This window comes from Balaenoptera physalus (genome assembly GCF_965194825.1).
Source record: "Balaenoptera physalus genome assembly, chromosome: 6".
Lineage (NCBI taxonomy): Eukaryota > Metazoa > Chordata > Mammalia > Artiodactyla > Balaenopteridae > Balaenoptera > Balaenoptera physalus.
Window position 1 is genome coordinate 3,864,512 of NC_138885.1, and position 23,418 is coordinate 3,887,929.

At 49.4% G+C, this 23,418-nt stretch overlaps 1 protein-coding gene across 1 annotated transcript in view; it reads left to right on the forward strand.

Moving 5' to 3' along the window:
- Positions 1 to 17,852, forward strand: part of HERC2 (HECT and RLD domain containing E3 ubiquitin protein ligase 2) — a 214,764-nt gene extending 196,912 nt beyond the window's left edge. The window contains exons 78-89 of the mRNA XM_082466157.1: positions 1,560 to 1,651; positions 1,858 to 1,997; positions 5,368 to 5,555; positions 6,085 to 6,282; positions 8,639 to 8,722; positions 12,245 to 12,386; positions 12,516 to 12,710; positions 13,349 to 13,461; positions 14,094 to 14,284; positions 15,113 to 15,218; positions 15,543 to 15,755; positions 16,904 to 17,852. Coding sequence (XP_082322283.1) covers positions 1,560 to 1,651; positions 1,858 to 1,997; positions 5,368 to 5,555; positions 6,085 to 6,282; positions 8,639 to 8,722; positions 12,245 to 12,386; positions 12,516 to 12,710; positions 13,349 to 13,461; positions 14,094 to 14,284; positions 15,113 to 15,218; positions 15,543 to 15,755; positions 16,904 to 17,176 — 1,935 coding nt within the window. The 3' untranslated portion in view covers positions 17,177 to 17,852. The remainder of the gene's footprint in view (positions 1 to 1,559; positions 1,652 to 1,857; positions 1,998 to 5,367; positions 5,556 to 6,084; positions 6,283 to 8,638; positions 8,723 to 12,244; positions 12,387 to 12,515; positions 12,711 to 13,348; positions 13,462 to 14,093; positions 14,285 to 15,112; positions 15,219 to 15,542; positions 15,756 to 16,903) is intronic.
- The last annotated feature ends 5,566 nt before the right edge of the window (positions 17,853 to 23,418 follow it).

Here is a 23,418-nt window from a genome sequence, read left to right on the forward strand (position 1 = left end):
GCCTGCGGGACGAGAACGCAGCAGGGCTGCTCAGCTGAGGGGACGTGCTGTGGACTTGGGAGTGTAGGTGTCGTAAAAGAGAGCTAGAAGTTCTCTCTGCTTGGCATCCTCTCTTGTCGGGGCTCTGAGACTGCACGTGCCGAGTGGAAGCCCACGTGGTGCGTGGGCGGCCTGGGGAGGGGGTGGGGAGCCACTGGAGGCCGTCAGAATAGGAGCCTGAGCTGGCACTGCCGAGCTGTTCTTCTCAGAGCCGTGCTGCCCAGTAAAGTAGCCGCTGGCCACGCATAACTACTTAAGTTTTACCTTAAATCAGTTAAGAGTGAGTAACGTTACAGTTCACTCCCTCGCTTGCGCTGCCCACATTTCACGTGCTCAGGAGCTGCATGTGCTTCCGTGCTGGGCAGTGTGGGCACAGCAAGCTTCCACTACCACGTGGAGTGGTATTGGCGGGTGCCGGCTAGAGCCAGGGTCTGATGATGAAGACGTCACCTGAGGCACCTGCACCTCTGTGCCATGAGGCTGGCTGCAAGGAGACACCCCTCTTCTTCAGGGCCTCCTTGGCAGGTGCTGCTGGGAAACCTGGGACTCGAGGCTGCCTTCTTGTCCTTATCCCCACTTGCTCTTTTGCCTCACAGGTATACAGTATTTTAACCACATTACAGGTTACATATGGTTTCCACATTTATGAAAAAATTGTCGTGGGCTTCTGTATGCCAAGAAGGCATTAGACAAAGGCTTTGCACCTTGCAGGATTGAGATGTCGAGCGTTGGGGGGTGTTGGGGGGTGGAGGCCATGACTGCTGTCATTGTGATGGGGGTAGGGTGAGGAGAAAACTAAGAGAATTAGGGGGTAATTAATTTAAATTTAAGTTTGAGAACTTGAGTCTGGAAACAGTCACAGGTAATAAGGAGCATAGTTTGCTAGGTGAGGAAAGATGTCAGCTAGGTAAATGAACCCCAACAAGACCTCTGGGTGCTGGCTGTGAAGGGTCTGGACCCTTGAGCATGCAGGGCTGGAAGTGGGTTCCAATACTGACCTGATCAACGTCGTGTTTAATTGGAATAACCTGGGCAGATGGATTGCTAGTGTCTGAAGGTCAGAACCCTGGTTGTCTTGGCCATCCGTCCCCTGTTACCTGCTTCTTCCTTGTGGGCCTGTGCATCTGAGAGGGCTGGAGGGCAGATGTGAAGTGCAGGGCTTGCTGGAGAATGGGGCCACCACATCACAAAGAGAAATGGAGTTGGGAGAGTGAATGCTGGGGAAAGCGATCATAGACCTTCAACAGTGGCGTGTTCATTTCCAGTGATATGCGGCAGGTCTCATGGGTGGTGGCACGGGCCCCTGGCCGCCTGTGGCCCGTGTGCCCTCAGAGCCAGGTGTCCTGCTCCTTCTGAGAACACTTGGTTATGTGGAGTAGGATTTTAAGTTGTAATAAATATTTGACATAGGAGTAAGGGTTTTCAGAGTTCTTTATTAGAGTCAGTTCAGTCTCTATATGGGTGCAGCCATCAGCAAAACCCTTGATTGGATCAGTCTAATTGAACCTTTTCCCTTTTAGATCGATTCTCTGACAGGCCTTGGAGTGGTTAAAGTGGAATGTGGATCCCAGTTTTCTGTCGCCCTGACCAAATCTGGTGCTGTCTATACTTGGTATGCAAGATTCTATTTATTTAAGTCCACCAAATCCAGATTGTTAATTAGAAGTTACTTTAATTGCCTTTTTGTAGATTGAAATGTAATTTCTGTGACAGGCTGTGGTTTGTGTCTTGCAGTATGGTGTTTGCTCCAGGAGGGTGGCGCAGGGTGGTAAACGAGATGGCTTTGCACTCATAAGTTCCGTGTTTCCTTGTGTGCAGGGGCAAAGGTGATTATCACAGGCTGGGCCATGGATCTGACGACCATGTTAGAAGACCTCGGCAGGTCCAAGGGCTGCAGGGGAAGAAAGTCATTGCCATTGCCACTGGCTCCCTGCACTGTGTGTGCTGCACTGAGGACGGTAGGTGGGAGGCCCGACCTTGTAACTTGGAGGCGTTTGATCTGAGAGGCCGGGGCCGGCTCAGGGATAGTATGCGCAGCTCTAAGGTGGAGGGGGGATGGGGAGAGTCATACTATATTCTGAAAATACGCCTGTGGTTTTGGCCCTCATCGTCTTCAGCCCCTGGTGTTAACACCGGTGAACATGTTGTTTTGTGGCTAACAGAGCAGGCCTGATACAGCTGTTTTTAGAAACACTTGCTTGCAAGGTTGGCCTTTGGCTGGCTTCTGGAAGCCTGGATTTCAGGAGGGCTCCCAGCAGCCCTAATTGAAAGAGGCTTTGTTAGAATGTTTGCAAAGAGTGTGGTCTCTGCTGAAACCTGCTTCCTTCTGGGGGTCTGGAACTTGGGTATGTGCCAGGCAGAGGTGCCTGCCTGACCTGCCCCAGTCAGAACCCTGGCACCGAGTCTCTTATGTCCCTGCTGGACAGCACGTCACAGGTGGCCACAACTTGTTACTGAAGGAACTAAGTGCATCTGTGTCACTCCACTGGGAGGGGACCCTTGGAAGCTCGCTCCTGGTTTTCTCTGGACTTCACCCATGTGCCTTTTCCCTTTGCTGATTTTGCTTTGTGTCCTTTCACTGTAATGAATTATAGCTCTGAGTAGGATATATGCTGAGTCCTGGAGTTCTCCTAGTGAATCATCAAAACTGAGGGTGGTCTTGGGAACCCCAAGACAATGGCAAAAGGGAATTACAGATGGAATTAAGATTGCCAAATCAGCTGACTTTACAGTATGGGAATATTCTGAATTATTAGGTGAGCCTAGTAAAATCTCACATACCATTCAGTGGAGAAAAGGAGGCAGAAGATCAGTGAGAGAGATGTGATGGAAGAAGGGGAAGGAGAGATTTTCCAGTTACGAGAGAGTCTCAACTTGCCATCGCTGGCGTTGAAGGTGGAGTGAAGGGGCCAGGGAGTATGGGTGGCTGCTGGAAGACTGCCATTCCCCAAATTTTGCTCCGTTTAAAAGGCTTCGGTGAATTATATGAACATGTGCCCTTTAATTAGCTTCAATGAATGAATTTCATATATGAGTACGCAACTTCTGTGGCTTGTGGTGGGACTGTTGTAGTTCTTGATGAAGAAATTACAACACACTTTTATTTCCTTTATTATAATTTAAAAATTTTTGAAACATATAACACACTTAGAGAACAGTTAGAAGTATAGTACAAAGAACTTTTTCTTTTTCCATGTGAGAGATAGGTGATGCCGTGGTGCCCCATTACCCTGAACAAGTGTGTATTTCCTACAGTGATGGGCCCTGTGCTACATAATCACACCATGGCCTTCAGTGAGAAAATATACAGTCGTCACTCCACCTGACCTCCCTCTCTCTCCCCTCACAACACGGGCTCCATCCCATCAGCTGTGCTGCTCTTATCTCTATTCTGAGACAACCCTCAGTCACCCCTCAGGGTCATCCTTGTCAGTCTTCCTCAGTCTTCTTGGACTTTTTGGACCTTGACACTTCTGACACTGGTTACAGGCTGGTTATTTTGTAGAACATTTCTCAATTTGAGTTTGGTGTTTCCTCAGTAGATTCAGGTTGCACATCTTTGATCTTAATTTATCCTGCATTCCTAATTCATTCTCAGTTCATCAGGTGACATGCATGTTCTCTTTGTCCCATTACTAATGGTGTTAATATCAGTCACTTGATAAAGGTGGTGTAGCCAGCCTGTTCCACTGTGAACATCCTTTGCAACTAATAAGTATTTGGGAGGGTGTTTGAAACTATATAAATATTCCTTTTTCACTGAACATTTTATTTATTCTCATCAGAGATTTAAATTTTTGTTGGTTTGTTTTCATCTGGTCAGACTCATGGTTTCCTAATTTATTTAATGAGTTACATATAAGCTGTTGCTTTTCCTTACCTTGATGCTCAAATTGTGCCCTGTTTGGCTGGCTTCATCTCCTGAAGTTCCCACCCCGTCATTCATTGAGTACTTCCTTGCTTTCTGGCACAAAAAGACCTTCTATCCTCGTCTTGACTCTCCATGTTTCAAGCTTAGAATTGTCTGTTTCCCCAAGGAGCCCTGGTGCCTTTAGAGGAAAATGGTGCTTGAAAGACAAGGTCAGGTCTGTAGGTGTGCTCATCGCCAACGGGATGTCACTGCTCCCAGGCCTTCTTAGTGGACAGAGCTAGGGAATATATGTGTAAATAATACACAAAAGTACATTTGTGTTTATTTCTGTATGTATATATGTACATTGAATACCACTTGTTCACACCAGTACCCCAAGGTACTGGGCCACAGGTTCATTCTAGTTTTCTCTCTTTGCATACTTGTTACTCCTTTCTCTTTCGGTAAGAAGCCTGGGTCCCCTTACTGAGTAAGTAGGTGATTCACTTACTCTTCCTGTAGTGGCTGGTGTCCCGTCGTTGCCTTTGCCTTCTCCCCTGCGTGGATCCTCACCTCACTTGGGCTGTGACTGCGCACTCTGGACCGTGTCCCCACATGGGTATATGGCTCCCTGCTTTGGCTGACTTCCCACACCTGGCTACCCTCTGTGTGGAAGTCCTTGTCTCTCGTGCACTCTGATTCCCTGCACCTGGCTGCGCCTCTGCAGAGAGGCTCTCTTCCCCTTGCTTGCACTCTGACACCTACCCAGTGGCTTTAGGACTGAGTTCTCCAGAGCAGGAAGGGGCAGGACACAAGCACACTGCCCTTGATCATGCGGGCCTTGCACTTTGCACAGTGGTGCTTATGGCTTCATGGCACCCTGAGGAGTCTTTGTGAATTTGCAAGGCTTGTGATGTTTCTAGAGAACTAAACTCATTTCTGTTCTAGTCACCACCTTACCCATACAGTGGTGTTTCATGGTTGGGATCTAGTATGGTATGCTGAAAAATATGATTCTCATCAGTGAGATATGAATGAGAGATTCATATCTCATGTTTAGGATATGAATAACCATTGGAAGAACAACATGTTCCTTAAAAACATGGATTTTGTTTAGTTAAAAACTGACTTTCTCTTCCTTTGACATACAAAATCAGTTTGGATTGTAAGTATTTACCATCTGTTTTGATGTTACTTGTTCTGATTAAGAACTGCTCCAGTTACATGCTTAGTCCTGTGAACAGACACAGTTGGAAAAGCCGTGTTAGCCAGCATGGGCTGTCAGGGGTCCTGGGAAGCCTGCTACCTCTTTGAGTATTGTGATTAGAGACATCTAGATCACATAAGGTTAACATTGCACAGATGACCGCCAACACCCAGCTGGAGGGCAGCGAGGACTGTATGTGTGGGAAGATGGTGGTGGTTGTGCATTCATTGGTCCTAGTATACAAGGCCTTGTTCTAAATCTACTGCATTAGGTGAAGTTTATACGTGGGGCGACAATGATGAGGGACAGCTGGGAGATGGAACAACAAATGCCATCCAGAGGCCTCGGCTGGTAGCTGCCCTTCAGGGCAAGAAGGTCAACCGTGTGGCCTGTGGCTCAGCACACACTCTCGCCTGGTCAACGAGCAAGCCCGCCAGTGCCGGGAAGCTCCCTACACAGGTCAGTGGCGGTTGGGCGAGTGGGCCAGCAGGCATGCAGGTTGTGACAAAGTTACGGCCTGTGTATTGATTATGCGTGTGCAAGTGTGTGCACACTTCGTTTTCCCCTTATACATTTACAGAGGTGCTCTACTGAAAATAATTTATAATTATTGGTAATGGTAAGAACAGTATTTTTAAGAACGTTAATTATTCACACCAGTCGACATTCTGTGTGTATCAGTGTGTCATCTTTATTCAAAATTTTATAAACTATACAAAACCATTCTGGTAGTTCAGGCTGCATGTTTTCTGTAGTAAATATATTTCTATACGCTAATTTTCTTAGCATGCTCCTTGGTTTACGTTTCTTGGCTCAGGCAAAATGGCCAGAATATTATTTTAGAAACAGAAAGATTTTTTAAACCAAACTCAGAAGTCATAGTGCTTCTCTGTTTTCAAGAACTGTATTTTCAGAATCCATCTACTATACTATGGCTTATCTGTGCGTTTGACACCTAAGTTGACTTAACGCAGTTTCCATGTTTCAGGTACCCATGGAGTACAATCATTTGCAGGAAATCCCAATCATAGCACTGCGGAACCGGCTGCTGCTGTTGCATCACATCTCAGAGCTCTTTTGCCCCTGCATCCCCATGTTTGACCTGGAGGGCTCTCTCGATGAAACTGGACTCGGGCCTTCTGTGGGCTTTGGCACTCTGCGAGGAGTTCTGATATCCCAGGGAAAGGTACTGCTCTGGTAGCAATTTTTACTGTAGGTGATATTGGTATCTTCAGTAAGTTTTATCCAACAAAATTTCCTAAATTAGGAATATATTGAATACAGCTCATTCAGCAAATGTTCACTGAGCACCTACTATGTGCCAGGCTCTGTCCTGGGTACTTAGAATGCATCAAAACAGACAAAAATCTTTTCTCTTTTGGAGCTTAAGTTAAAAATGAATAGTGTGCTGCTGCCTTTTTCCCCTGTAATCTCTGTTTCCCACCTCCCCAGAAGGGGGTTGGCAGAACTAAGCTTCCATTCTTGCAGTGCTCTCTGCTGTCCTGGCCTTGAGGCTTTGTGGCAAATCCCTACCGACAGCAGGAAGGAAAAATAATGGGATAATTTCTTCCCCAGGGATGTCCAACAGAGGGACCCAGATGTTACAGATCGCTTAGATAGAAGTTTGGTACCAGGATATGTAGAAATTCCTGGCCGAAGGGTAGTTTAACAGTCTCTGAAAAGAATCATGAATGAAGGCTTCTGAAAGTCAAGAGAGAAATTTTGACCCATTGACATTTGTAATAATTTGAGCTTTCTAGAATGGAATGCCTGAAGTCATCAAGTTTCTGGCAAGCAGCTTGACAGGATGTCCGTGAAGAGGCTCAATTGTTGTATGGTAGGGGGAATATTTGTATAGGGAAAAAAAGCATAGAGGTCAAATTGAGGAATCCTAGTCATGAAGAGGCTGATTCTGTGACATATATTGTTATCCAAGGTTATGGTCTATTCTTAATGATAATAAAATTTAGATGTTTTGGAGTACTGTCCAAACAGATCTTTTTTCAGGATTAGCTTTATTTCCTCAACTACCTAGCCGAAGGAGACTGGTGCACACGTTTTATTTTTGTGTGTGGCTTAGAGACATGTAGACAGTGATGAGGACTGTGGTAACGGTAAGAGCTCTCTGATGACCCGGAGCAGGAAAAATTGTGGGCAGGTAAAATCAATATGAGACTTTACTTCCACCATTTTTCAATAATAAAAATGGCAAATTTGATTACTTTCACCGTTTTTTTAACCCCTCAAAGCGGAGGTGATAATAAGCAGTAAAAGGGAGAAAGCCTCTCCTTGTAGGGAGAAAGCAAAGCGAGAGGTAGCACGTGTCTCGCGCCGAGTATGTGAGTGTCCTGCAGGCTGGGAGCGCAGGGCGGGGACGCCGAGGGAGGCTGAAAGGCACCCTCAGCTGCGGGGGCCTCGGCCTCTGTGCTGGTCCTCGTTGGAAAGGACCGCCTCTGCTGGAAATTCTAGGGAGTGGGTTTCGTGGGTGACTGTGGAGAGCTGTTACCATGGCCCAGAAGAGAGCGAGCCACAGGAGGGCGGGGCTCGGTGGGGCGCTCCGTGGGGAAGGGAGCGCATGCCTGGAGCAGGGCCGAGCAGCGGGGAGGGCGGTGGTCCTTGGGGTGGCGGGCGTGCAGGAATGCGTGGGGAGCGGCCTGCCTCTGCAGTCGCCTCTGTGGTGCGGGGGGTGTGTCTGCGGGCCCCCCGTGTGATGGCAGCACCTCTGCCCTTCCCGTCTTCACAGGTCGGAGCTCTCAGGCTCTGACCTAAGAGGGGGTGCGGACCTTGCTGTCGGCACCTCGTGGCCCGCCCTCCGCTCCTCCCCCAGCCACCCTGTCTCCAGAAGAGAGCTCGGTCGTCCACTTGGCAGGGACCTGGGGCTGCCACTGGTCCTGGCTCCCGCGGGTGTCTGGACTCTCCTCCCGTCCTCACGCACGCGCACGCGCCCACATGTTCCCCGCGCCCAGGCCCACATGGGCATGCCTCTCCCTGGGTGAAGTTGGGGCCTGCTCCCTTTGCTCGCCGTCTTCACCCTGGGTTTTCCAGGTTTCTTTCAGGGCACCGTGCCGATGAGTTCCCTCCCTCACTGGTTTCCCCATCCCCATCCCAACCCTGGCCCGCTCCCCGGCCCTGCTGCGGCTTTGTGGCTGGTGTCTCTGTTGGGATAGCAATACTGTATAATTAGTGCCTCAGTCCTGCCACTAGTGGACTTGCAGTTTGGCTGGGAAACCTCAGTTTTCTGTTTAACCCTCAGAGCCTGGCCTGAGACCTGGGTTGGAGCGGGTGGTCCCCAGGCTCTGGCCCTCGATCCTCTCTGTGCAGAGTGTGCTGGGTGCCTCATGCCTCCAGACGGCAGGCAGGAGCTGCTAATAAGCACTGGCCCTGCTGGCTGCCTGAGCCTCTGCGTGGGCTTGCGTGTTGATGCCAGGCTACCGCCCTGGGCCACGGCCACCTCATGACCGACAAAGGGAGTTCTGTGATGTGAAATATCTGTGGGTAATACTTTCTATATCACATTCTAAATTTTGTCTGTCGTGTTTTAGGAGGCGGCTTTCCGAAAAGTAGTACAAGCAACTATGGTGCGAGATCGCCAGCATGGTCCCGTGGTGGAGTTGAACCGGATCCAGGTAACAAGTGGAGATGGCTTTCTGTTCTTAGATATGATGGCTTTGTGGTTGTGAGTCATGTCCCCTCAGCCGGGGGCAAGTACTCGTAGAAAACCTTCTCTCATGCCCTTGCTTTAGAGAGCAAGGTGCCACATGCTGAGATGTCCAGTGCTGAGACCGCCAGGTGGGAATGTTAGTGGTTTTCTTTATAACAGAAAGAAGAAGGGCTTACTTCAGATAACCCAGAAGCACAGATCCAGATAAGCAAAAGAGGAAAAGTAAAAATGACCCATATTTCCACCACATAGTGATAACTACTGCTAACATTTGGGGGATGTGTATCTGTTTGTTGTAACCTGAACTGGATGACTCTCTTTTGTAACTTGCTGTCTGTTCCTCTTAATGCATTGTAAGCACCTCCCTGTCCCATGCTGTGGGGCCGTGGGATTGTTTACGCCAACCAGCTGCCCACGTTGATTTCTGTGCTGGGGGCTAGAAGGCTATGCCTGCTTTTCTAGGGTGCAGCAGGGCCAGTTGGTGTGGCTCCAGCTGTGTGTGTGTCTTCAGTCAGCCCCTTGGGTTAGGTTTTGAGAGGCAGAGCAGGTTCCCTGTTCCCGCCAGCCTCAGACCTTCCCCGGCTCTGATGGCTGCTTACTGTGCCAGTTTAATAGGCCAGAATCACTTATACTAAGACTGTGTCACAGTAGTATCGAAGAAATGGAAAGTAGACCGTCTCTGAATTTGTACTGCTGCCAAATGTATATAAGCTTCGAGTTAAAAGAATTAATTAAAACCAGAGGAAGCCTAGCACTGCTGATGGCATGTGTGCACTTGACATTTCCCATGCAAGTGAAGTCGGCTGCACTTGACATTTACTGCGCAAGTGAAGTCGGCCCCACCTCTTGGAGCAAGAGCAGAGCCTGAAGAACAAATGCTTTGTTCCTGAACCTTAGTGTTAACACATGATTTTTACCCTGATGTTGGTTATATGACTAGACTTTCTTCCAGAGCTGTTCTTGGGGGCATTTTTAATTAAGACATCAAACTCTTTTCCTTTGTTGGAGAACACATGTGACCATGCTGATGGAAGTGGTTCCTTCACCGACGTCATAGTGTTTAATGTGAAGCTGGAGGTCAGTCAGCCAATTCCACAAACAAATGGGCTGTTTAATTAGGTTCATAAAAAAGCTTTTATTTCCCCACCTTGGAGGATCATTTTGGTTTGCTCTACATTATTAGGGCTTAAATACTCAAGTTCATAAGTGAGGAAAGCTGATCATCTAATTCAGACAGTTGGGTGTTCCTGGATTGCAGGCCTGCCTCAGCTGTGCACAGGCACCACGTTGGGGCCAGTGGCCCAGTGTGCGTGTCCAAGCCCAGGGGCCTTGGCACCAGGGAACCTGGCTAACCTGGAGTCCACACCAGGCACACTTTTCAGTCATTGTGTGCTCGGTGCCTCTTCTTTTCTCATCTTGGCATCCCCAGCACAGTGAGTTATGAAAATGCTCGGTGAGTGTCTGAAAGAATAGGTAAGGAGACAAACAAATTTATATTATACATTTTTAAAAAGGCGTATAAACAACCTTCAGCACAGTGTGCAATGCTCATTGATGTCACAGGGGCCACTCCGGGCCACCCAACGGTCCTCAGGCGCCAGATTCCCTTCAGTTCAGGGTTTCACACACACTCTTGAAATTGGGAAGGTCCTCCACAAAGATGGAGATAAAGTAGAGCAGAGTGGTGGTGGTGGGGCATTCTGTGACTCCAGGTTGAACGCAGACACCAGCAGTGACCCAGAAAGGTGGTGTGGGCATCCTCTTCCCTGTGCTGTCCCAAGGCTGCGGCCTTCTCTTGTGGGGATGCCCTTGGAGACATTTTCTTACTGTCTGTCAGAAGTTCTATAGAGACACTAAAAGTAGGCCATGTTCTTGGAGGGTTTCTCTGTGTTTGAATTTGATTTAGTTTTGTAACAGGATCTAAAAATCTGTGTACATTAAAAACTTTAAATGTATTGCAGATAATGCTTGCTCATTTCTGAAAATTTAGAAAATTCTAATTAAAAACCATTAAAACCACCTATATTCCTGCTGTCCAGAGGTGTCAGGTACACAGCCCTGTCCCTGCAGTGTCCTGGCTTTGTTCACAGAGCCATGTTCCTTCACAGCCGCTGAGAGCATCCGTCTGTGTTAACTGGCACTGTAAACGGAGGTGATGTGACCTTTCGAGTGGGCGGCAGTCTGTGTCTCACCCGTCACGTAGGAACACATCCTTCCTCCCTTCTGTAGCTCACTGTCCCCTGGGGCATTGTGTGCCTTAGAGAGCTGCTGTTAAGGTCAAATGAAATGACATATGAGAACGTGCAGCTGAATGTGTGGTGCACAGGAAGACTCACTCCACAGGAAACTATTATTATTACTGTCATTGATCTTATATTTTTAGTCTTGAGAATGGTAATTTATGCAGTGAGGAGAATTAGCTGTTAAACTCAACCTAGAACTCACGAAGAAGTTAAGGATGGTGAGAGTTTAGCCAGAAGAGTCAAGTGAAAGTACATTCTCACAATCATTTTTTCCTTAACTTCTCATTTTGCAGTCATTTCAGACTGAGCTTCTTGGGTGATTCTGAAGCACAGCCTAGGCTGCAAGCTGCAGGGTTACTGAGGCCACACTGAGTGAGGGCTTGAGGGCCATTGTTATGATCTGTTGGGGAATCTTAGCTTACGATGAGAAATACAGGTGGGACAAGGGATCATACTTGGAGACACAGTGACCCCAAGAGTTGAGCAGGGTCCGTGCGGGTGAGGAAAGGAGGGGAGGAAGGTTCTGTCCTGGCCCAGATATTCCAGGCCAGGTTTGGTCTCGGAGCCCCGTGGTGTGACCCTGCCAGGGCTGACGGTCTGCTCGGAGGGCACTTTCGGGGCTCCTGGCCTCTCCTTCACGGAGACCGCGGGCAAGGTTGCGAAGTGTGAGGACGGCCCAGGCTCAGCTCCTGCCGCCGGGCTGCTCACGGTCCCTCCTGTGGTCTGTGGTCTCTGGTCTCGTCAGGGCGTGCTTGCGTAGCCACCCCCTCCTGCCGTGCTGCGTGTGCTGGCGAGCGCGCCCTGGCCCCGCGAGCACAGCTGTCCGGCAGGCAGCCTGCGTCAGGGAGGGAAAGAGAGGAGCTCAGCGCTGGTCTTCGGGGTCCTCAGCAGGTGTGGGAGCGGAGGCGAGGACGGGTTAGTCCTGGGAGGTCCAGCAGCCCTTCCTGCTCGCACAGGCGTGCTCGGGGGGTGCTACTTGAGCTTGCTGGCCGCTCACAGTGGCCTGAGGTTGTAGGGGCCGTGCCACTCATCTGGGTGCTGCTTGCTGTCTGTAGGGTCTCCTCCTGCCCCCAGCCCCCGCCAGTGAGCAGGACAGGACGGGCGAGGGTAACGGGAGGGGTGACTGGCCGCAGGGCCCTGCTTTGGATGCAGGGGTTCCAGGGCCGGTCGGCTGCTGAAGATGGCACCTGCATGCTTTCTGCTGCGGCCCCGGTTCTGTATGTTCTCTCTTTCTCTCTCTCTAGGTCAAGCGTTCAAGGAGTAAAGGTGGCCTAGCGGGCCCCGATGGGACCAAGTCTGTCTTTGGGCAGATGTGCGCTAAGATGAGCTCCTTTAGTCCTGACAGCCTCCTCCTCCCACACCGTGTCTGGAAGGTCAAGTTTGTGGGTGAGAGCGCGCGTGCGCCGAGGGGCGGTGGTGTGAAGGGTGGTGCGAGGAGACATGAGCGGCCCCCAGCCTCCCCCCAGGGGGCTCGGATGCAGTGACCGTGAGCTGCCGACCCTCCTTTGCCCCCAGGTGAATCTGTGGATGACTGTGGTGGTGGCTACAGCGAGTCCATAGCTGAGATCTGTGAAGAGCTGCAGAACGGACTCACCCCGCTTCTGATCGTGACGCCCAACGGGAGGGACGAGTCGGGGGCCAACCGCGACTGCTACCTGTTCAGCCCGGCGGCCAGGGCGCCCGTGCACACCAACATGTTCCGCTTCTTGGGTGGGCCTCTTGTGTGGGTGCAGTGCTGCAGCTGCTCAGCTGTGTGTGCCCTGTTAGCTGAATGGCTGCTGTGTCTTGGGAGTGGTGTAGCTGTTTTAAATACCTCCTTTTAGCTTTCTCAGCGTGTAGCTGCAGGGACATGCAGAGCTGGACCCTTAGCAGCTGAGTGCTGAGGACCAGAAGGTGCCTTGGCGCTCAGAGGATCTGAGATAGCATGTGTCTGCATCTGAAACTTGGGATCAGATCTTAGGATGTCTTGATATCTGGCCACCTGTTCATTGAGGGTCTGCCCATTAACTCACGGCACTGCCTGCACCTCTCCAGGCACTGCGACCACCTCCTTGAGAAGCTCTAGCTGTTGGCTTTGCCGCCAAAGGATTGGCCACTGTGGCTACAGCTGTTGGTGGAAAGAGCAGAAGAGTTATAGACTTCACCCATAGGAACAGAAGGGAGCAATGAATTCAGAGGAGGATGTAAGGTTTTAAGGACAGACCTAAGTCTCTGTGAATTGGGGTAACGTTGGTTTAGAAGGCACTGAGGGCCCAGTGAAGAGCTAGTCTCCGCTGTGTTGTTGAATGGACTGCATGTTCTGTCATCTGTTCCAAGTGTCTCCTGACTCTTGTGCTTCGAACGAGCAGGTGTGTTACTGGGTATTGCCATCCGGACTGGGAGTCCTCTGAGTCTGAACCTTGCCGAGCCCGTCTGGAAGCAGCTGGCTGGGATGAGCCTCACCATTGCAGACCTCAGCGAGGTAACCTCCCGGCGGGAGAGGGCGGAGAGATGTGACACCTTGTGTGCCCAGCACAGAGCGTGGGGGGCGTCCCCTGGGGTCTGCTTAAAAGGCACAGGCTGTCCCGAGGCGCCGACATACTCGCAGGTGGTCAGGCTGCTGGCTGTCGGCCGCCGTCTAGTAGCAGAGTCGGGGTGTGGACACAAGGCCAGTCCGCCTCTAGAGCTTGGTGCACCGGCTGCTTGCGGGCTTTGCCACTTGTACGGACTCGTCAGATGGAAAGCCCTCTGTCTTTCCTGTGGCACCGCTGAGCCCGTGGGCAGCTGGGGGAGGTTGAGGCTCCCGGGGCCTCCCAGGTGTGGTTCCCTTGGTGCCGTGCGTGAGGTTGGGGCTCGCCTGTGAGCAGTGCCTGTTGCGCTCTCAGTGAGTGGCTTTAAAGACTTCCTTGTTACACGCTCTGTCTTCAGCTCCTCGGGTAAAATGCTTCCCCGCTGCCCCTCTTTTAGTTCCCGGCACGCGCAGTACACTGGGAGCCTTGCCGTACGCCCCAGGCGGATCGAGGCCTCGCGCGACTGCGTGTCGGGTGTGAACCGGGGCCTGGGGTGCGGGAACAACCCCGACCCAACAGAGGGACTCCCTTCTCCCCTTGAAAGGTCGATAAAGATTTTATCCCTGGGCTCATGTACATCCGTGACAATGAAGCCACCTCGGAGGAGTTTGAGGCCATGAGCCTTCCCTTCACGGTGCCAAGCGCCAGCGGCCAGGACATCCAGCTGAGCTCCAAGTACACACACATCACCCTGGACAACCGCGCCGAGTACGTCCGGCTCGCAATGAACTACAGGTACGTGGTCGTCTGCCCTCCAGTATTCCAACTCAATAAATAGCAAAGATAGCAGAAAACGGTTTGCTTGGGTGGCTGCTTTTTTTCCACAAGTAAAATTTAATGGGCTTGGCTCCACTGTGATCAGGGTCGGAGTACTTCTTATTCTCACCCGAGATTCCTGGCTCTGACCAGAATACCAAGGTGAGGAGAATCCCCCTGTTTGGGGACTGTCCCAGCGGAGGTCGCAGGCCTCTGTGTGCCACCTCTCCTGGGGCAGGGCTGTGTTTGGGGCGTCTCCACCCCTGGCTTGGCCCTTGCGCCACCTGACCTCCGCCTGACGTCCCTCAGCGTGCTCCTCGGGAGCCTTTTCCTCCAGAAGCACCTGGCTGGGTGTTGGGATGAGGCCCCGGCGTCAGCCGGGCTCTGCTTGCTGGGCTCTGCCTGAGGCCGGTCCTGGCGTGTGTCCTGTGCCGTCCACCCGTGTTCCCTTCTGTCTCGTGCCCTCACTCGCCGTCACCAGGGCCTTGGACGCGGCATCTGCTTTCGGGAGGTTCTTACCGCGGGTGCTGTGAGGCCTGCTCGCTGCCTCTGCTTGTTGGGCTCTGGCTCCTTCCTGGGAAGCAGGGAGGGGCTGAGAATTGTGTCTTGGAACGTGTATAGCCGTAGCTAGTTTTTGAGGTAGCGTTCTGTGTGCCAGTGAGATGGCCCCAGTCTGTGAGAAGCTCTGAGACTCTGTGTCTGCAAAGCACACGCCTGGCTCGTCTGTGTGGTGAGGCTTGGTTGGTGTGAGCAGAACGAGGTCTACATCGCCGGAGATGGAAGTGCAGAGTGGGTGTTTTCTTTCAGGCTCCACGAATTTGACGAGCAGGTGGCTGCTGTTCGGGAGGGGATGGCCCGAGTCGTGCCTGTCCCCCTTCTTTCTCTCTTCACCGGCTATGAACTCGAGACAATGGTATGTATGCCTGCCGCCGCGTGCTGCCGCCCTGCAATGCCTTCTCGTGGTCATCCGCTGAGTCAGTGCCGCCGGCTCACCTCTCAGTTAAATCTTGCACTTGGAGGTCTGAGATACGCTTGGGCCTTTCGGGTGAAGTAAGACGTGCTCAGGGAGCGAGTAGTGCCCGCCTCCCTCTGCCCAGCCCTGGCCCGCACACGGCGGGCCACAGGGCCTGTCCTCCCACCCATCCCCTCGGGCCTCCCACGCCTGAGCCTCCCCACACCAGCCCTGGGAGAAAGGAGTGGTGGACCCCGTGCTGACGCAAAGTGTGTCCCTCCACAGGTGTGCGGCAGCCCAGACATCCCCCTGCATCTCCTGAAGTCTGTGGCGACGTACAAGGGGGTGGAGCCTTCCGCGCCCCTGATCCAGTGGTTCTGGGAGGTGATGGAGTCCTTCTCCAACACCGAGCGCTCCCTCTTCCTTCGCTTCGTGTGGGGCCGCACAAGGCTGCCCAGGACCATCGCCGACTTCCGGGGCAGAGACTTCGTCGTCCAGGTGCGGCTCCGACACCCCCGCGGCGTCAGCTGAGGGTCGTGTTCCTCGCACGCGGCCCTGCCCCAGCTGGGAAGGCGAGCAGGTCTCTCCTGTTAGGTGGTTTTCCTTCCCTCTGGAAACAGAAATGAAAAACACGTAACCTCTTTGGTTTGACAGCTCAGAATTCTATGACTGCAGGTGTTGGGTACCACTGCCTACTTCTAAAAAGTTTATCTGGCCACCACCAGGATACACTGCTGTTATGTCAGCGTACCCTAGATCGTTGGGCACACACATCAGTTCAAGCATTTATTTGATTCTCTGGTTGAATTAGGTGAATCACTGAGTAATGCTGCTTACTGAGAAAAATGAGCGCCCATCGGATTGAGAACCAGAGTTTTGCTTTGAGTTCTGACTCTGCGGTCCGTGGTCAGAGACGGGCTCTGTCTACCTGCCAGGCCCTGGGGTGAAATGACCTGACTCCCCACTGCCTACTCAGTTGACTTTGCCAGTCGGGGTGCTGAGGGGTGGAGTTTACCGCAGACAGACAGGTTGGAAGTGTCCACTCTCCCGCGTGTTTGGGGGATTGGGGGGCGGCTCCTTGCCCAGTGCAGCCTGTGCTGGGCCTCTGGCCAGGGTTACAGAAGTCGTCACCCCTCAGGGAGATCTCTGAGAGCATGCGTAGTTTTCCTCTCAGAAGGCAGGTAATTTGTGGGGTTTGTCCACAGTTCTGGCTGGCTTCCTAGTATCTTAATCTGTTGTGGCTGAAAGCGGGCTGATAGATTCAGGGAGAGCTTCCCCACATGGGTGATGGCTAAGCCCGTGCCATTGCACCGGACCCTGTGTCAGTGGGTCTGGAGTCCCACCTTGTTGACCGGGGGTGGGTGGAGCCATCTGACTCTCTTCACAGCATTGGTTTGTAAAAAGCAGTTGTCACAGTAACCAGTGGCTATTTTTTTATTGGAAGTCCTGGGAAATAATCAGTTGCTCCTTTTTATTTCTGAAATTGGCTAGATTTTGTGTTTTCTGGTATTTTGTTATTTTTAGCCAACAAAATATGATGCTTTATGTGAATGAGAGTCAAGAGTCTAATGAACATAACAAAATAGATTGCAGTTTTACCTGTCCTTGTACGTAGTCTCTGATGATTTAACATTTTTCATTAACAGGTATTGGATAAATACAACCCTCCTGACCACTTCCTTCCTGAATCCTACACCTGCTTCTTTTTGTTGAAGTTGCCCCGGTATTCCTGTCAGCAGGTGCTAGAGGAGAAGCTGAAATACGCCATCCACTTTTGCAAGTCCATAGACACAGACGATTATGCTCGCATAGCCCTCACGGGAGAGCCGGCTGCGGATGACAGCAGTGCCGACTCAGAGGACGAGGACGTGGATTCTTTGGCTTCAGACTCTACACAGGATTACTTAACAGGACACTGAGGCGGAGAATGCCGCCCATCACAAGGCACCACGAGACTGAGCAGGGAGGCAGAGTGCTGCAGTTCAGACTGCAGGGCGTGACGTGTGCCATGAGAAGGTTAGCCCTCTAACGTGCGGGAGGATGATCAGACAGTCAGCCTCGCACGTGGAGACTAAAAAGGGGCTTCTTACCCACAATGCTGCGCATTACATGTAGGACTTCTGCGTTTACTAAAGTGTGTAAATGTTTAATATAAGTACTGAATTGCAGCATCCCAAAAAATGAATAAAAAGCCTTTTTCCTTGTGGGTGCAATAGATTTTTTTTTTCCCCTTCCTTTTAAGTGTTGTGCATTGCCTTGATTGTACATTGGAAATACTGTGTAACAATTAAATCGTATTATAAATATTTCAATTAATTTTACTCGGAATTTATTAAAAGTTTTTTGAACATTAAATGATCAGTATTACTTGAATGCATCCGGAGGTTATTTAAACCAAAACCAAAACCAAAAGGCCATCAGCCCCCCTTTCCTCCCCAGGTGCACATTCTAGCGTATGCGGTGTGTAACTTGAATCGAGGCCTTTCTGTGAGCAGTATCATAACTTCTATCATGGAAAGTACTATATATAATGTTTGTGTCATGTATATGCCTAAATTTTAATTCCCTATAAATAATAAAACATCTGTCTCAAAATTGTAAGCTGAACTTTCTTATGTGGTTAGACTAGCACTGGTGGATGTGCTACCACCCAAAAATAGATTAGTGTTTGATACAGCATTAGTTAAAGCCATTCCAGTCTAGTTAGACTTTTTTGGTTACAAAACCAAACTCACTGCAGTGACAAAGGGAGTGGTCCTCAGGAGACTGGAAGGGCTCCAGGGGAGCAGCTAGGGTCAGGAGCCTTCAGCGTCCCTCCCCGTCCTCCACGCTGTCTGCCTCTGCAGCCTTGGTTCCTTCCTGTCCCATGGGCCTGGGGGCAGGGGAGTGTCTCTGGTCCAGTCGGCCATGGAGTAGGATTTGAGCTGCTTGTTCCAGGATCACGTGTGTGGTAGGCTCTGCAAAGTGAAGGACTGAGACCGTAGGAGGGAGATTGGCCAGCAGGCCTAGTGCAGTGGAACTTGGGGTAAACAGTATCAGATGGAGGCAAGCGGTAGGTATTTCACGTGGGAGACTGTTTCTTTCCTCGGGGACTCAATGTGTCGCATTAAAAGATCCAAAGAGAAATTTTTTCTGGGAAATTATTCATGACCAAATTGGTGAATGTTCAGATTAGCCCTTTTTTCAGCTTGTTGCAAAATTTCCATAAGTTGTGAGGTGTTTTTTTAATCACCATCCCTTTTGTTGTTAGTCAGCTTTGGCTGCATAACAAACTACCCCCAAAGTCGGTGGCACACAAGAAGCATTTATTTCTCTCTTTGTGCATCTGGGTTGGCCAGTTCTGGCTGCGTGGCTCTGGACTGTGGGTTGGGTAGGGCTCTGCTTCACATGCCCTTCTGACGACCCAGGGCAGGAGAGCAAGCGAGAACAGGTGCAGCCTGCGCTCAGGCCTGTATTGTCCTCTCCACTCTCAGGATCAACAGGCTGGCAAAGGTACCGCCTCTACAAACAGCGTTCTCAAAGTCCTGTTCCAGGAACCTGGAGGTTCCTGAGGCCCTTTCAAGGTGTCCATGAAGTCCTCCCTTTTCCAACCACATATCTGCATAAGGCCAAATATTTTTCATATCCTTCAATCAAAACATATGGTTGTCCCTTGATATCTGCAGGAGATTGGTTCCAGGACCCCCAAGGCTACCAAACTCTGAATGCTGAAGTCCCTTATGTAAAATAGTGTAGCATTTGCATATAACCCATAGACATCCTCCCATAAATACTTTTATAAATTTATTTATTTATTTTTGGCTGCGCTGGGTCTTCGTTGTTGCGCGTGGGCTTTCTCTAGTGGCGGTGAGCGGGGGCTACTCTTCGTTGTGGTGCGTGGGCTGCTCATTGTGGTGGCTTCTATTGTTGCAGAGCACAGGCGGGCTCTAGGCACGTGGGCTTCAGTAGTTGTGGCTCACGGGCTCTAGAGCGCAGGGTCAGTAGTTGTGGCGCACGGGCTTAGTTGCTCTGCAGCATTTGGCAATCTTCCCGGACCAGGGCTCGACCGTGTCCCCTGCATTGGCAGGCGGATTCTTAACCACTGCGTCACCAGGGAAACCCCCTCCTATATACTTTAAATCATCCCTAGATTACTTATAATACCTAATGCAATGTAAATGCTATGTAAATATTTGTCAGCAAATTCAACTTTTGCTTTTGGGAACTTTCTAGAATTTCTTTTCCTGAATATTTTTGATCCAAGGTTTAGTTGAATCCGCAAATGTGGAACAATAGTGGAGGGCCGGCTATGGCAGCTTGCGGACTGCAGAGGCAGAAATGAGAATCCAGCTATCTTAAGCCAGAGTAAAGAGACTGACGAAAATGTAAATACCATTCTCACTAAATTTTTTTGTTTTGAAAAACAATTTCTCAAAATAGTATCCATGTTAATAAGTAATTGGCTTGTTTTTATTTTTATTTATTTTTATTCTTTTTTGAAAGAGCTACATTGCTTCTTTATTTTTATTTTTTTAATTAATTAAATTTATTTAGTTTTGGCTGTGTTGGGTCTTTGTTTCTGTGCGAGGGCTTTTCTCTAGTTGCGGCAAGCGGGGGCCACTCTTCATCGCGGTGCGCAGGCCTCTCACTATCGTGGCCTCTCTTGTTGCGGAGCACAGGCTCCAGACGCGCAGGCTCAGTAGTTGCGGCTCATGGGCTTGGTTGCTCCGTGGCATGTGGGATCTTCCCAGACCAGGGCTCGAACCCGTGTCCCCTGCATTGGCAGGCAGATTCTCAACCACTGTGCCACCAGGAAAGCCCCCTTGTTTTTATTTTAAGATGAATAAATATTCTACAATTTTTCAGTTTTACGTACTAATATCTTTGCTGTGTTAGTTTCTCCCCTCTACCCCCTGCCATCGAAGGGTCCTTGTGGGACTAAAAAAAATTTTTTTTTCATGTTCAATTTCCAACATGGTAACTACTGATAGATAAAATCCAGGTATAAATCATTGAGGATCCTAAAGAGGCTTTAAGAGTGAAAAAGTGTCCAGAGACCAAAAGTGCTGCTTCTCAGGGGGGAAGCTGCACGGTCCTGGCAGAGGGTGGTCCCAGGAGGAGCAGATGCTGGGACAGCCACCCGCACACAAGCTTCACCTCCATGATCATGGCCCTGTCCACGAGCATTTGCATGAGACATACTCACTGTGAGCTCCTTTTCTTTTTTGTTTAACTTCAGAAATCCTGGAGGATTCTCTGTTTCCTCTTTCTTCTGCTGTGGCACTGCCATGACCCCAGGCCCAGCTTTTGCATCCATGGTGCAAGTGCACACCCAGTGGAAGCCACCAGCACCTGGTCCCCTGCTCTCACTCTGCTTTAGTTGGCTTGGATGGCAAGAGCCCCTTGGAGGGATGATGATTTCTCGAAGCAGTGACACCCAGTCCCAGTGTGGGACGCTGGAAACCTGTAGTTGACATGCAGGTCCTAGAGGAGGGCATGCTGGGCACTGTATGTCCTAGTCCTGGGACCAGGCCCCTGCTCTCTAATGGCTGGAGTGGTGCTGGTGGCGTGCCGCAGGGACACCTCCACCTGGGTGAGGGGTGTGAGGGGCAGGCCGTCCCCAGTGCAGGGAGCTGGGCCAGGTGGGCCACGCCCCAGCCACTTTTCAAACGTTTTTTTGGTTTTTGTTTTGTTTTGTTTTGTTTTAACATCTTTATTGGAGTATAATTGCTTTACAATGGTGTTTTTTTGTTTTTTTTTAATACACAAATGAGAATTTCCTCTGAGGAATTCTGAACAATGAATTTTCCTCTAGCTCATTACATTAAAAAAAAAAAGACTATTAAAGCAGTTTTAGACTCACAGCAAAATGGAGCAGAAGGTACAGAGAATTCACCTCTGCCCCCTGCCCCCAGGCATGCACCGCATCCCACGTTATCAGCCTCCCCACCAGAGCGGTACGTTTGTTACGACTGATGACCCTGCACCGACTCAGCACTGTCACCCAAAATCCACAGTTCACATTGGGGCTCAATCCTGGAGGTATTGCATTCTGTGGATTTGGACAAATACATAATGAAGTGTTTCCATCATTTTAATATCACACAAAATAGTTTCACTGCCCTAAAAATCGTCTGTGCTCTGTTTATTCATTCCTCCGTCACCCCAACCTCTTTTATTTTTTATTATCTTCAGTTTTGCCTTTTCCAGAACCTCATATAGTTGGAATCATGCAGTTTGGAGTCTTTTCAGATTGGCTTCTTTCACTTACCAATGCATTTAAGGTTCCTCCATGTGTTTTCATGGCTTGAGAGCTCATTTCTTTTTAGTGCTGAATAATATTCCATTGTCTAGACACCACGGTTTATCCATTCACCTGTTAAAGGACATCTTGGTTGCTTCCAAGTTTTGGCCATTATGATTAGAGCTGCCATAAACATCCATGTGCCAGTTTTTGTGTGAATGTGTTGTGAACTCCTTTTGGATAAATGCCAGGGAGCACAATTGCTGAATTGTATGGTAAGAGTGTATTTAGTTTTGTAAGAAATTGCCAAATTATCTTCCAAAGTGGCTGCCCCATTTTGCATTCCCACCAGCAATGAATGAGAGTTCTTGCTGCTCCACAGGTCATTACGCTTTTAAATGCCTTTTTAAAAATTTTTAAATTTTATATTGGAGTATAGTTGATTAACAATGTTCTGTTAGTTTCAGGTGTACAGCAAAGTGATTCAGTTATACATGTATCTATTCTTTTTCAAATTCTTTTCCCATTTATGTTATTACAGAGTATTGAGCAAAGTTCCCTGTGCTATACAGTAGGTCCTTGTTGATTATGTATTTTAAATATAGCAGTGTGTATATGTCGATCCCAAACTCCCAATCTATCCCTCTCCCCCACCCCTCCCCCTGGTAACCATAGGTTTGTTCTCTAAGTCTGTGAGTCTGTTCCTGTTTTCTAAATAAGTTCGTTTGTGTCATTTTCTTTAGGTTCCACATATAAGTGATATCATATGTATGATATTTGCCTTTCTCTGTCTGACTTACTTCACTCAGTATGATAATGTCCAGGTCCATTCATGTTGCTGCAAATGGCATTATTTTATTCTTTTTAATGGCTGAGTAATATTTCATTGTGTATATGTACCACATCTTCTTTATCCACTCATCTGTTGATGGACATTTAGGTTGCTTCCATGTCTTTGCTGTTGTAAACAGCGCTGCAATGAACATTGGGGTGCATGTATCCTTTCAAACCATGTTTTCCTCCAGATATATGCCCACTAATGGGATTGCTGGGTCGTATGGTAGTTCTATTTTTAGTTTCTTAAGGAACCTCCACACTGTTCTCCATAGTGGCTGTATCAATTTACATTCCCACCAACAGTGCAAGAGGGTTCCCTTTTCCCTATTGATCAGGTTGTTTGTTTTTTGATATTGAGCCACATGAGCTGTTTGTAAATTTTGGAGATTAATTCCTTGTCGGTTGCAACATTTGCAAATATTTTCTCCCATTCTGTGGTTGTCTGTTCATGTTGTTTATGGTTTCCTTTGCCATTTGTTTATTTTTGTTTTTATTTTCATTTTTTTCAAAGGCTATCTTATTTTACTTTTTAAAAGATATTTATTTATTAATTATATTTGGCTGCGTTGAGTCTTAGTTGCGGCACGCGGGATCTTTCGTTGCAGTGTGCGGGCTCTTTGTTGTGGCATGTGGGCTTCTCTCTAGTTGTGGCACACGGGCTCCAGAGTTTGTGGGCTCTGTAGTTGTGGTGCATGGGTTACACAGCGCGTGGCTTCTGTAGTTGTGGCACATGGGCTTAGTTGCCACACAGCATGTGGGATCTTAGTTCCCCAACCAGGGATCGAAACCATGTGCCCTGCATTGGAAGGCAGATTCTTAACCACGGACCACCAGGGAATTCCCTGTTTTTCTTTTCTCTTTTTTTTTTATGCTTTCATTTTATTTTTTTATACAGCAGGTTCTTATTAGTGATCAGTTTTATACACATCAGTGTATACATGTCAATCCCAATCGCCCAATTCATCACACCACCAACCCCACCCCCCTGCTTTCCCCCCTTGGTGTCCATATGTTTGTTCTCTACATCTGTGTCTCAATTTCTGCCCCGCAAACCGGTTCCTCTGTACCATTTTTCTAGGTTCCACATATATGCGTTAATAT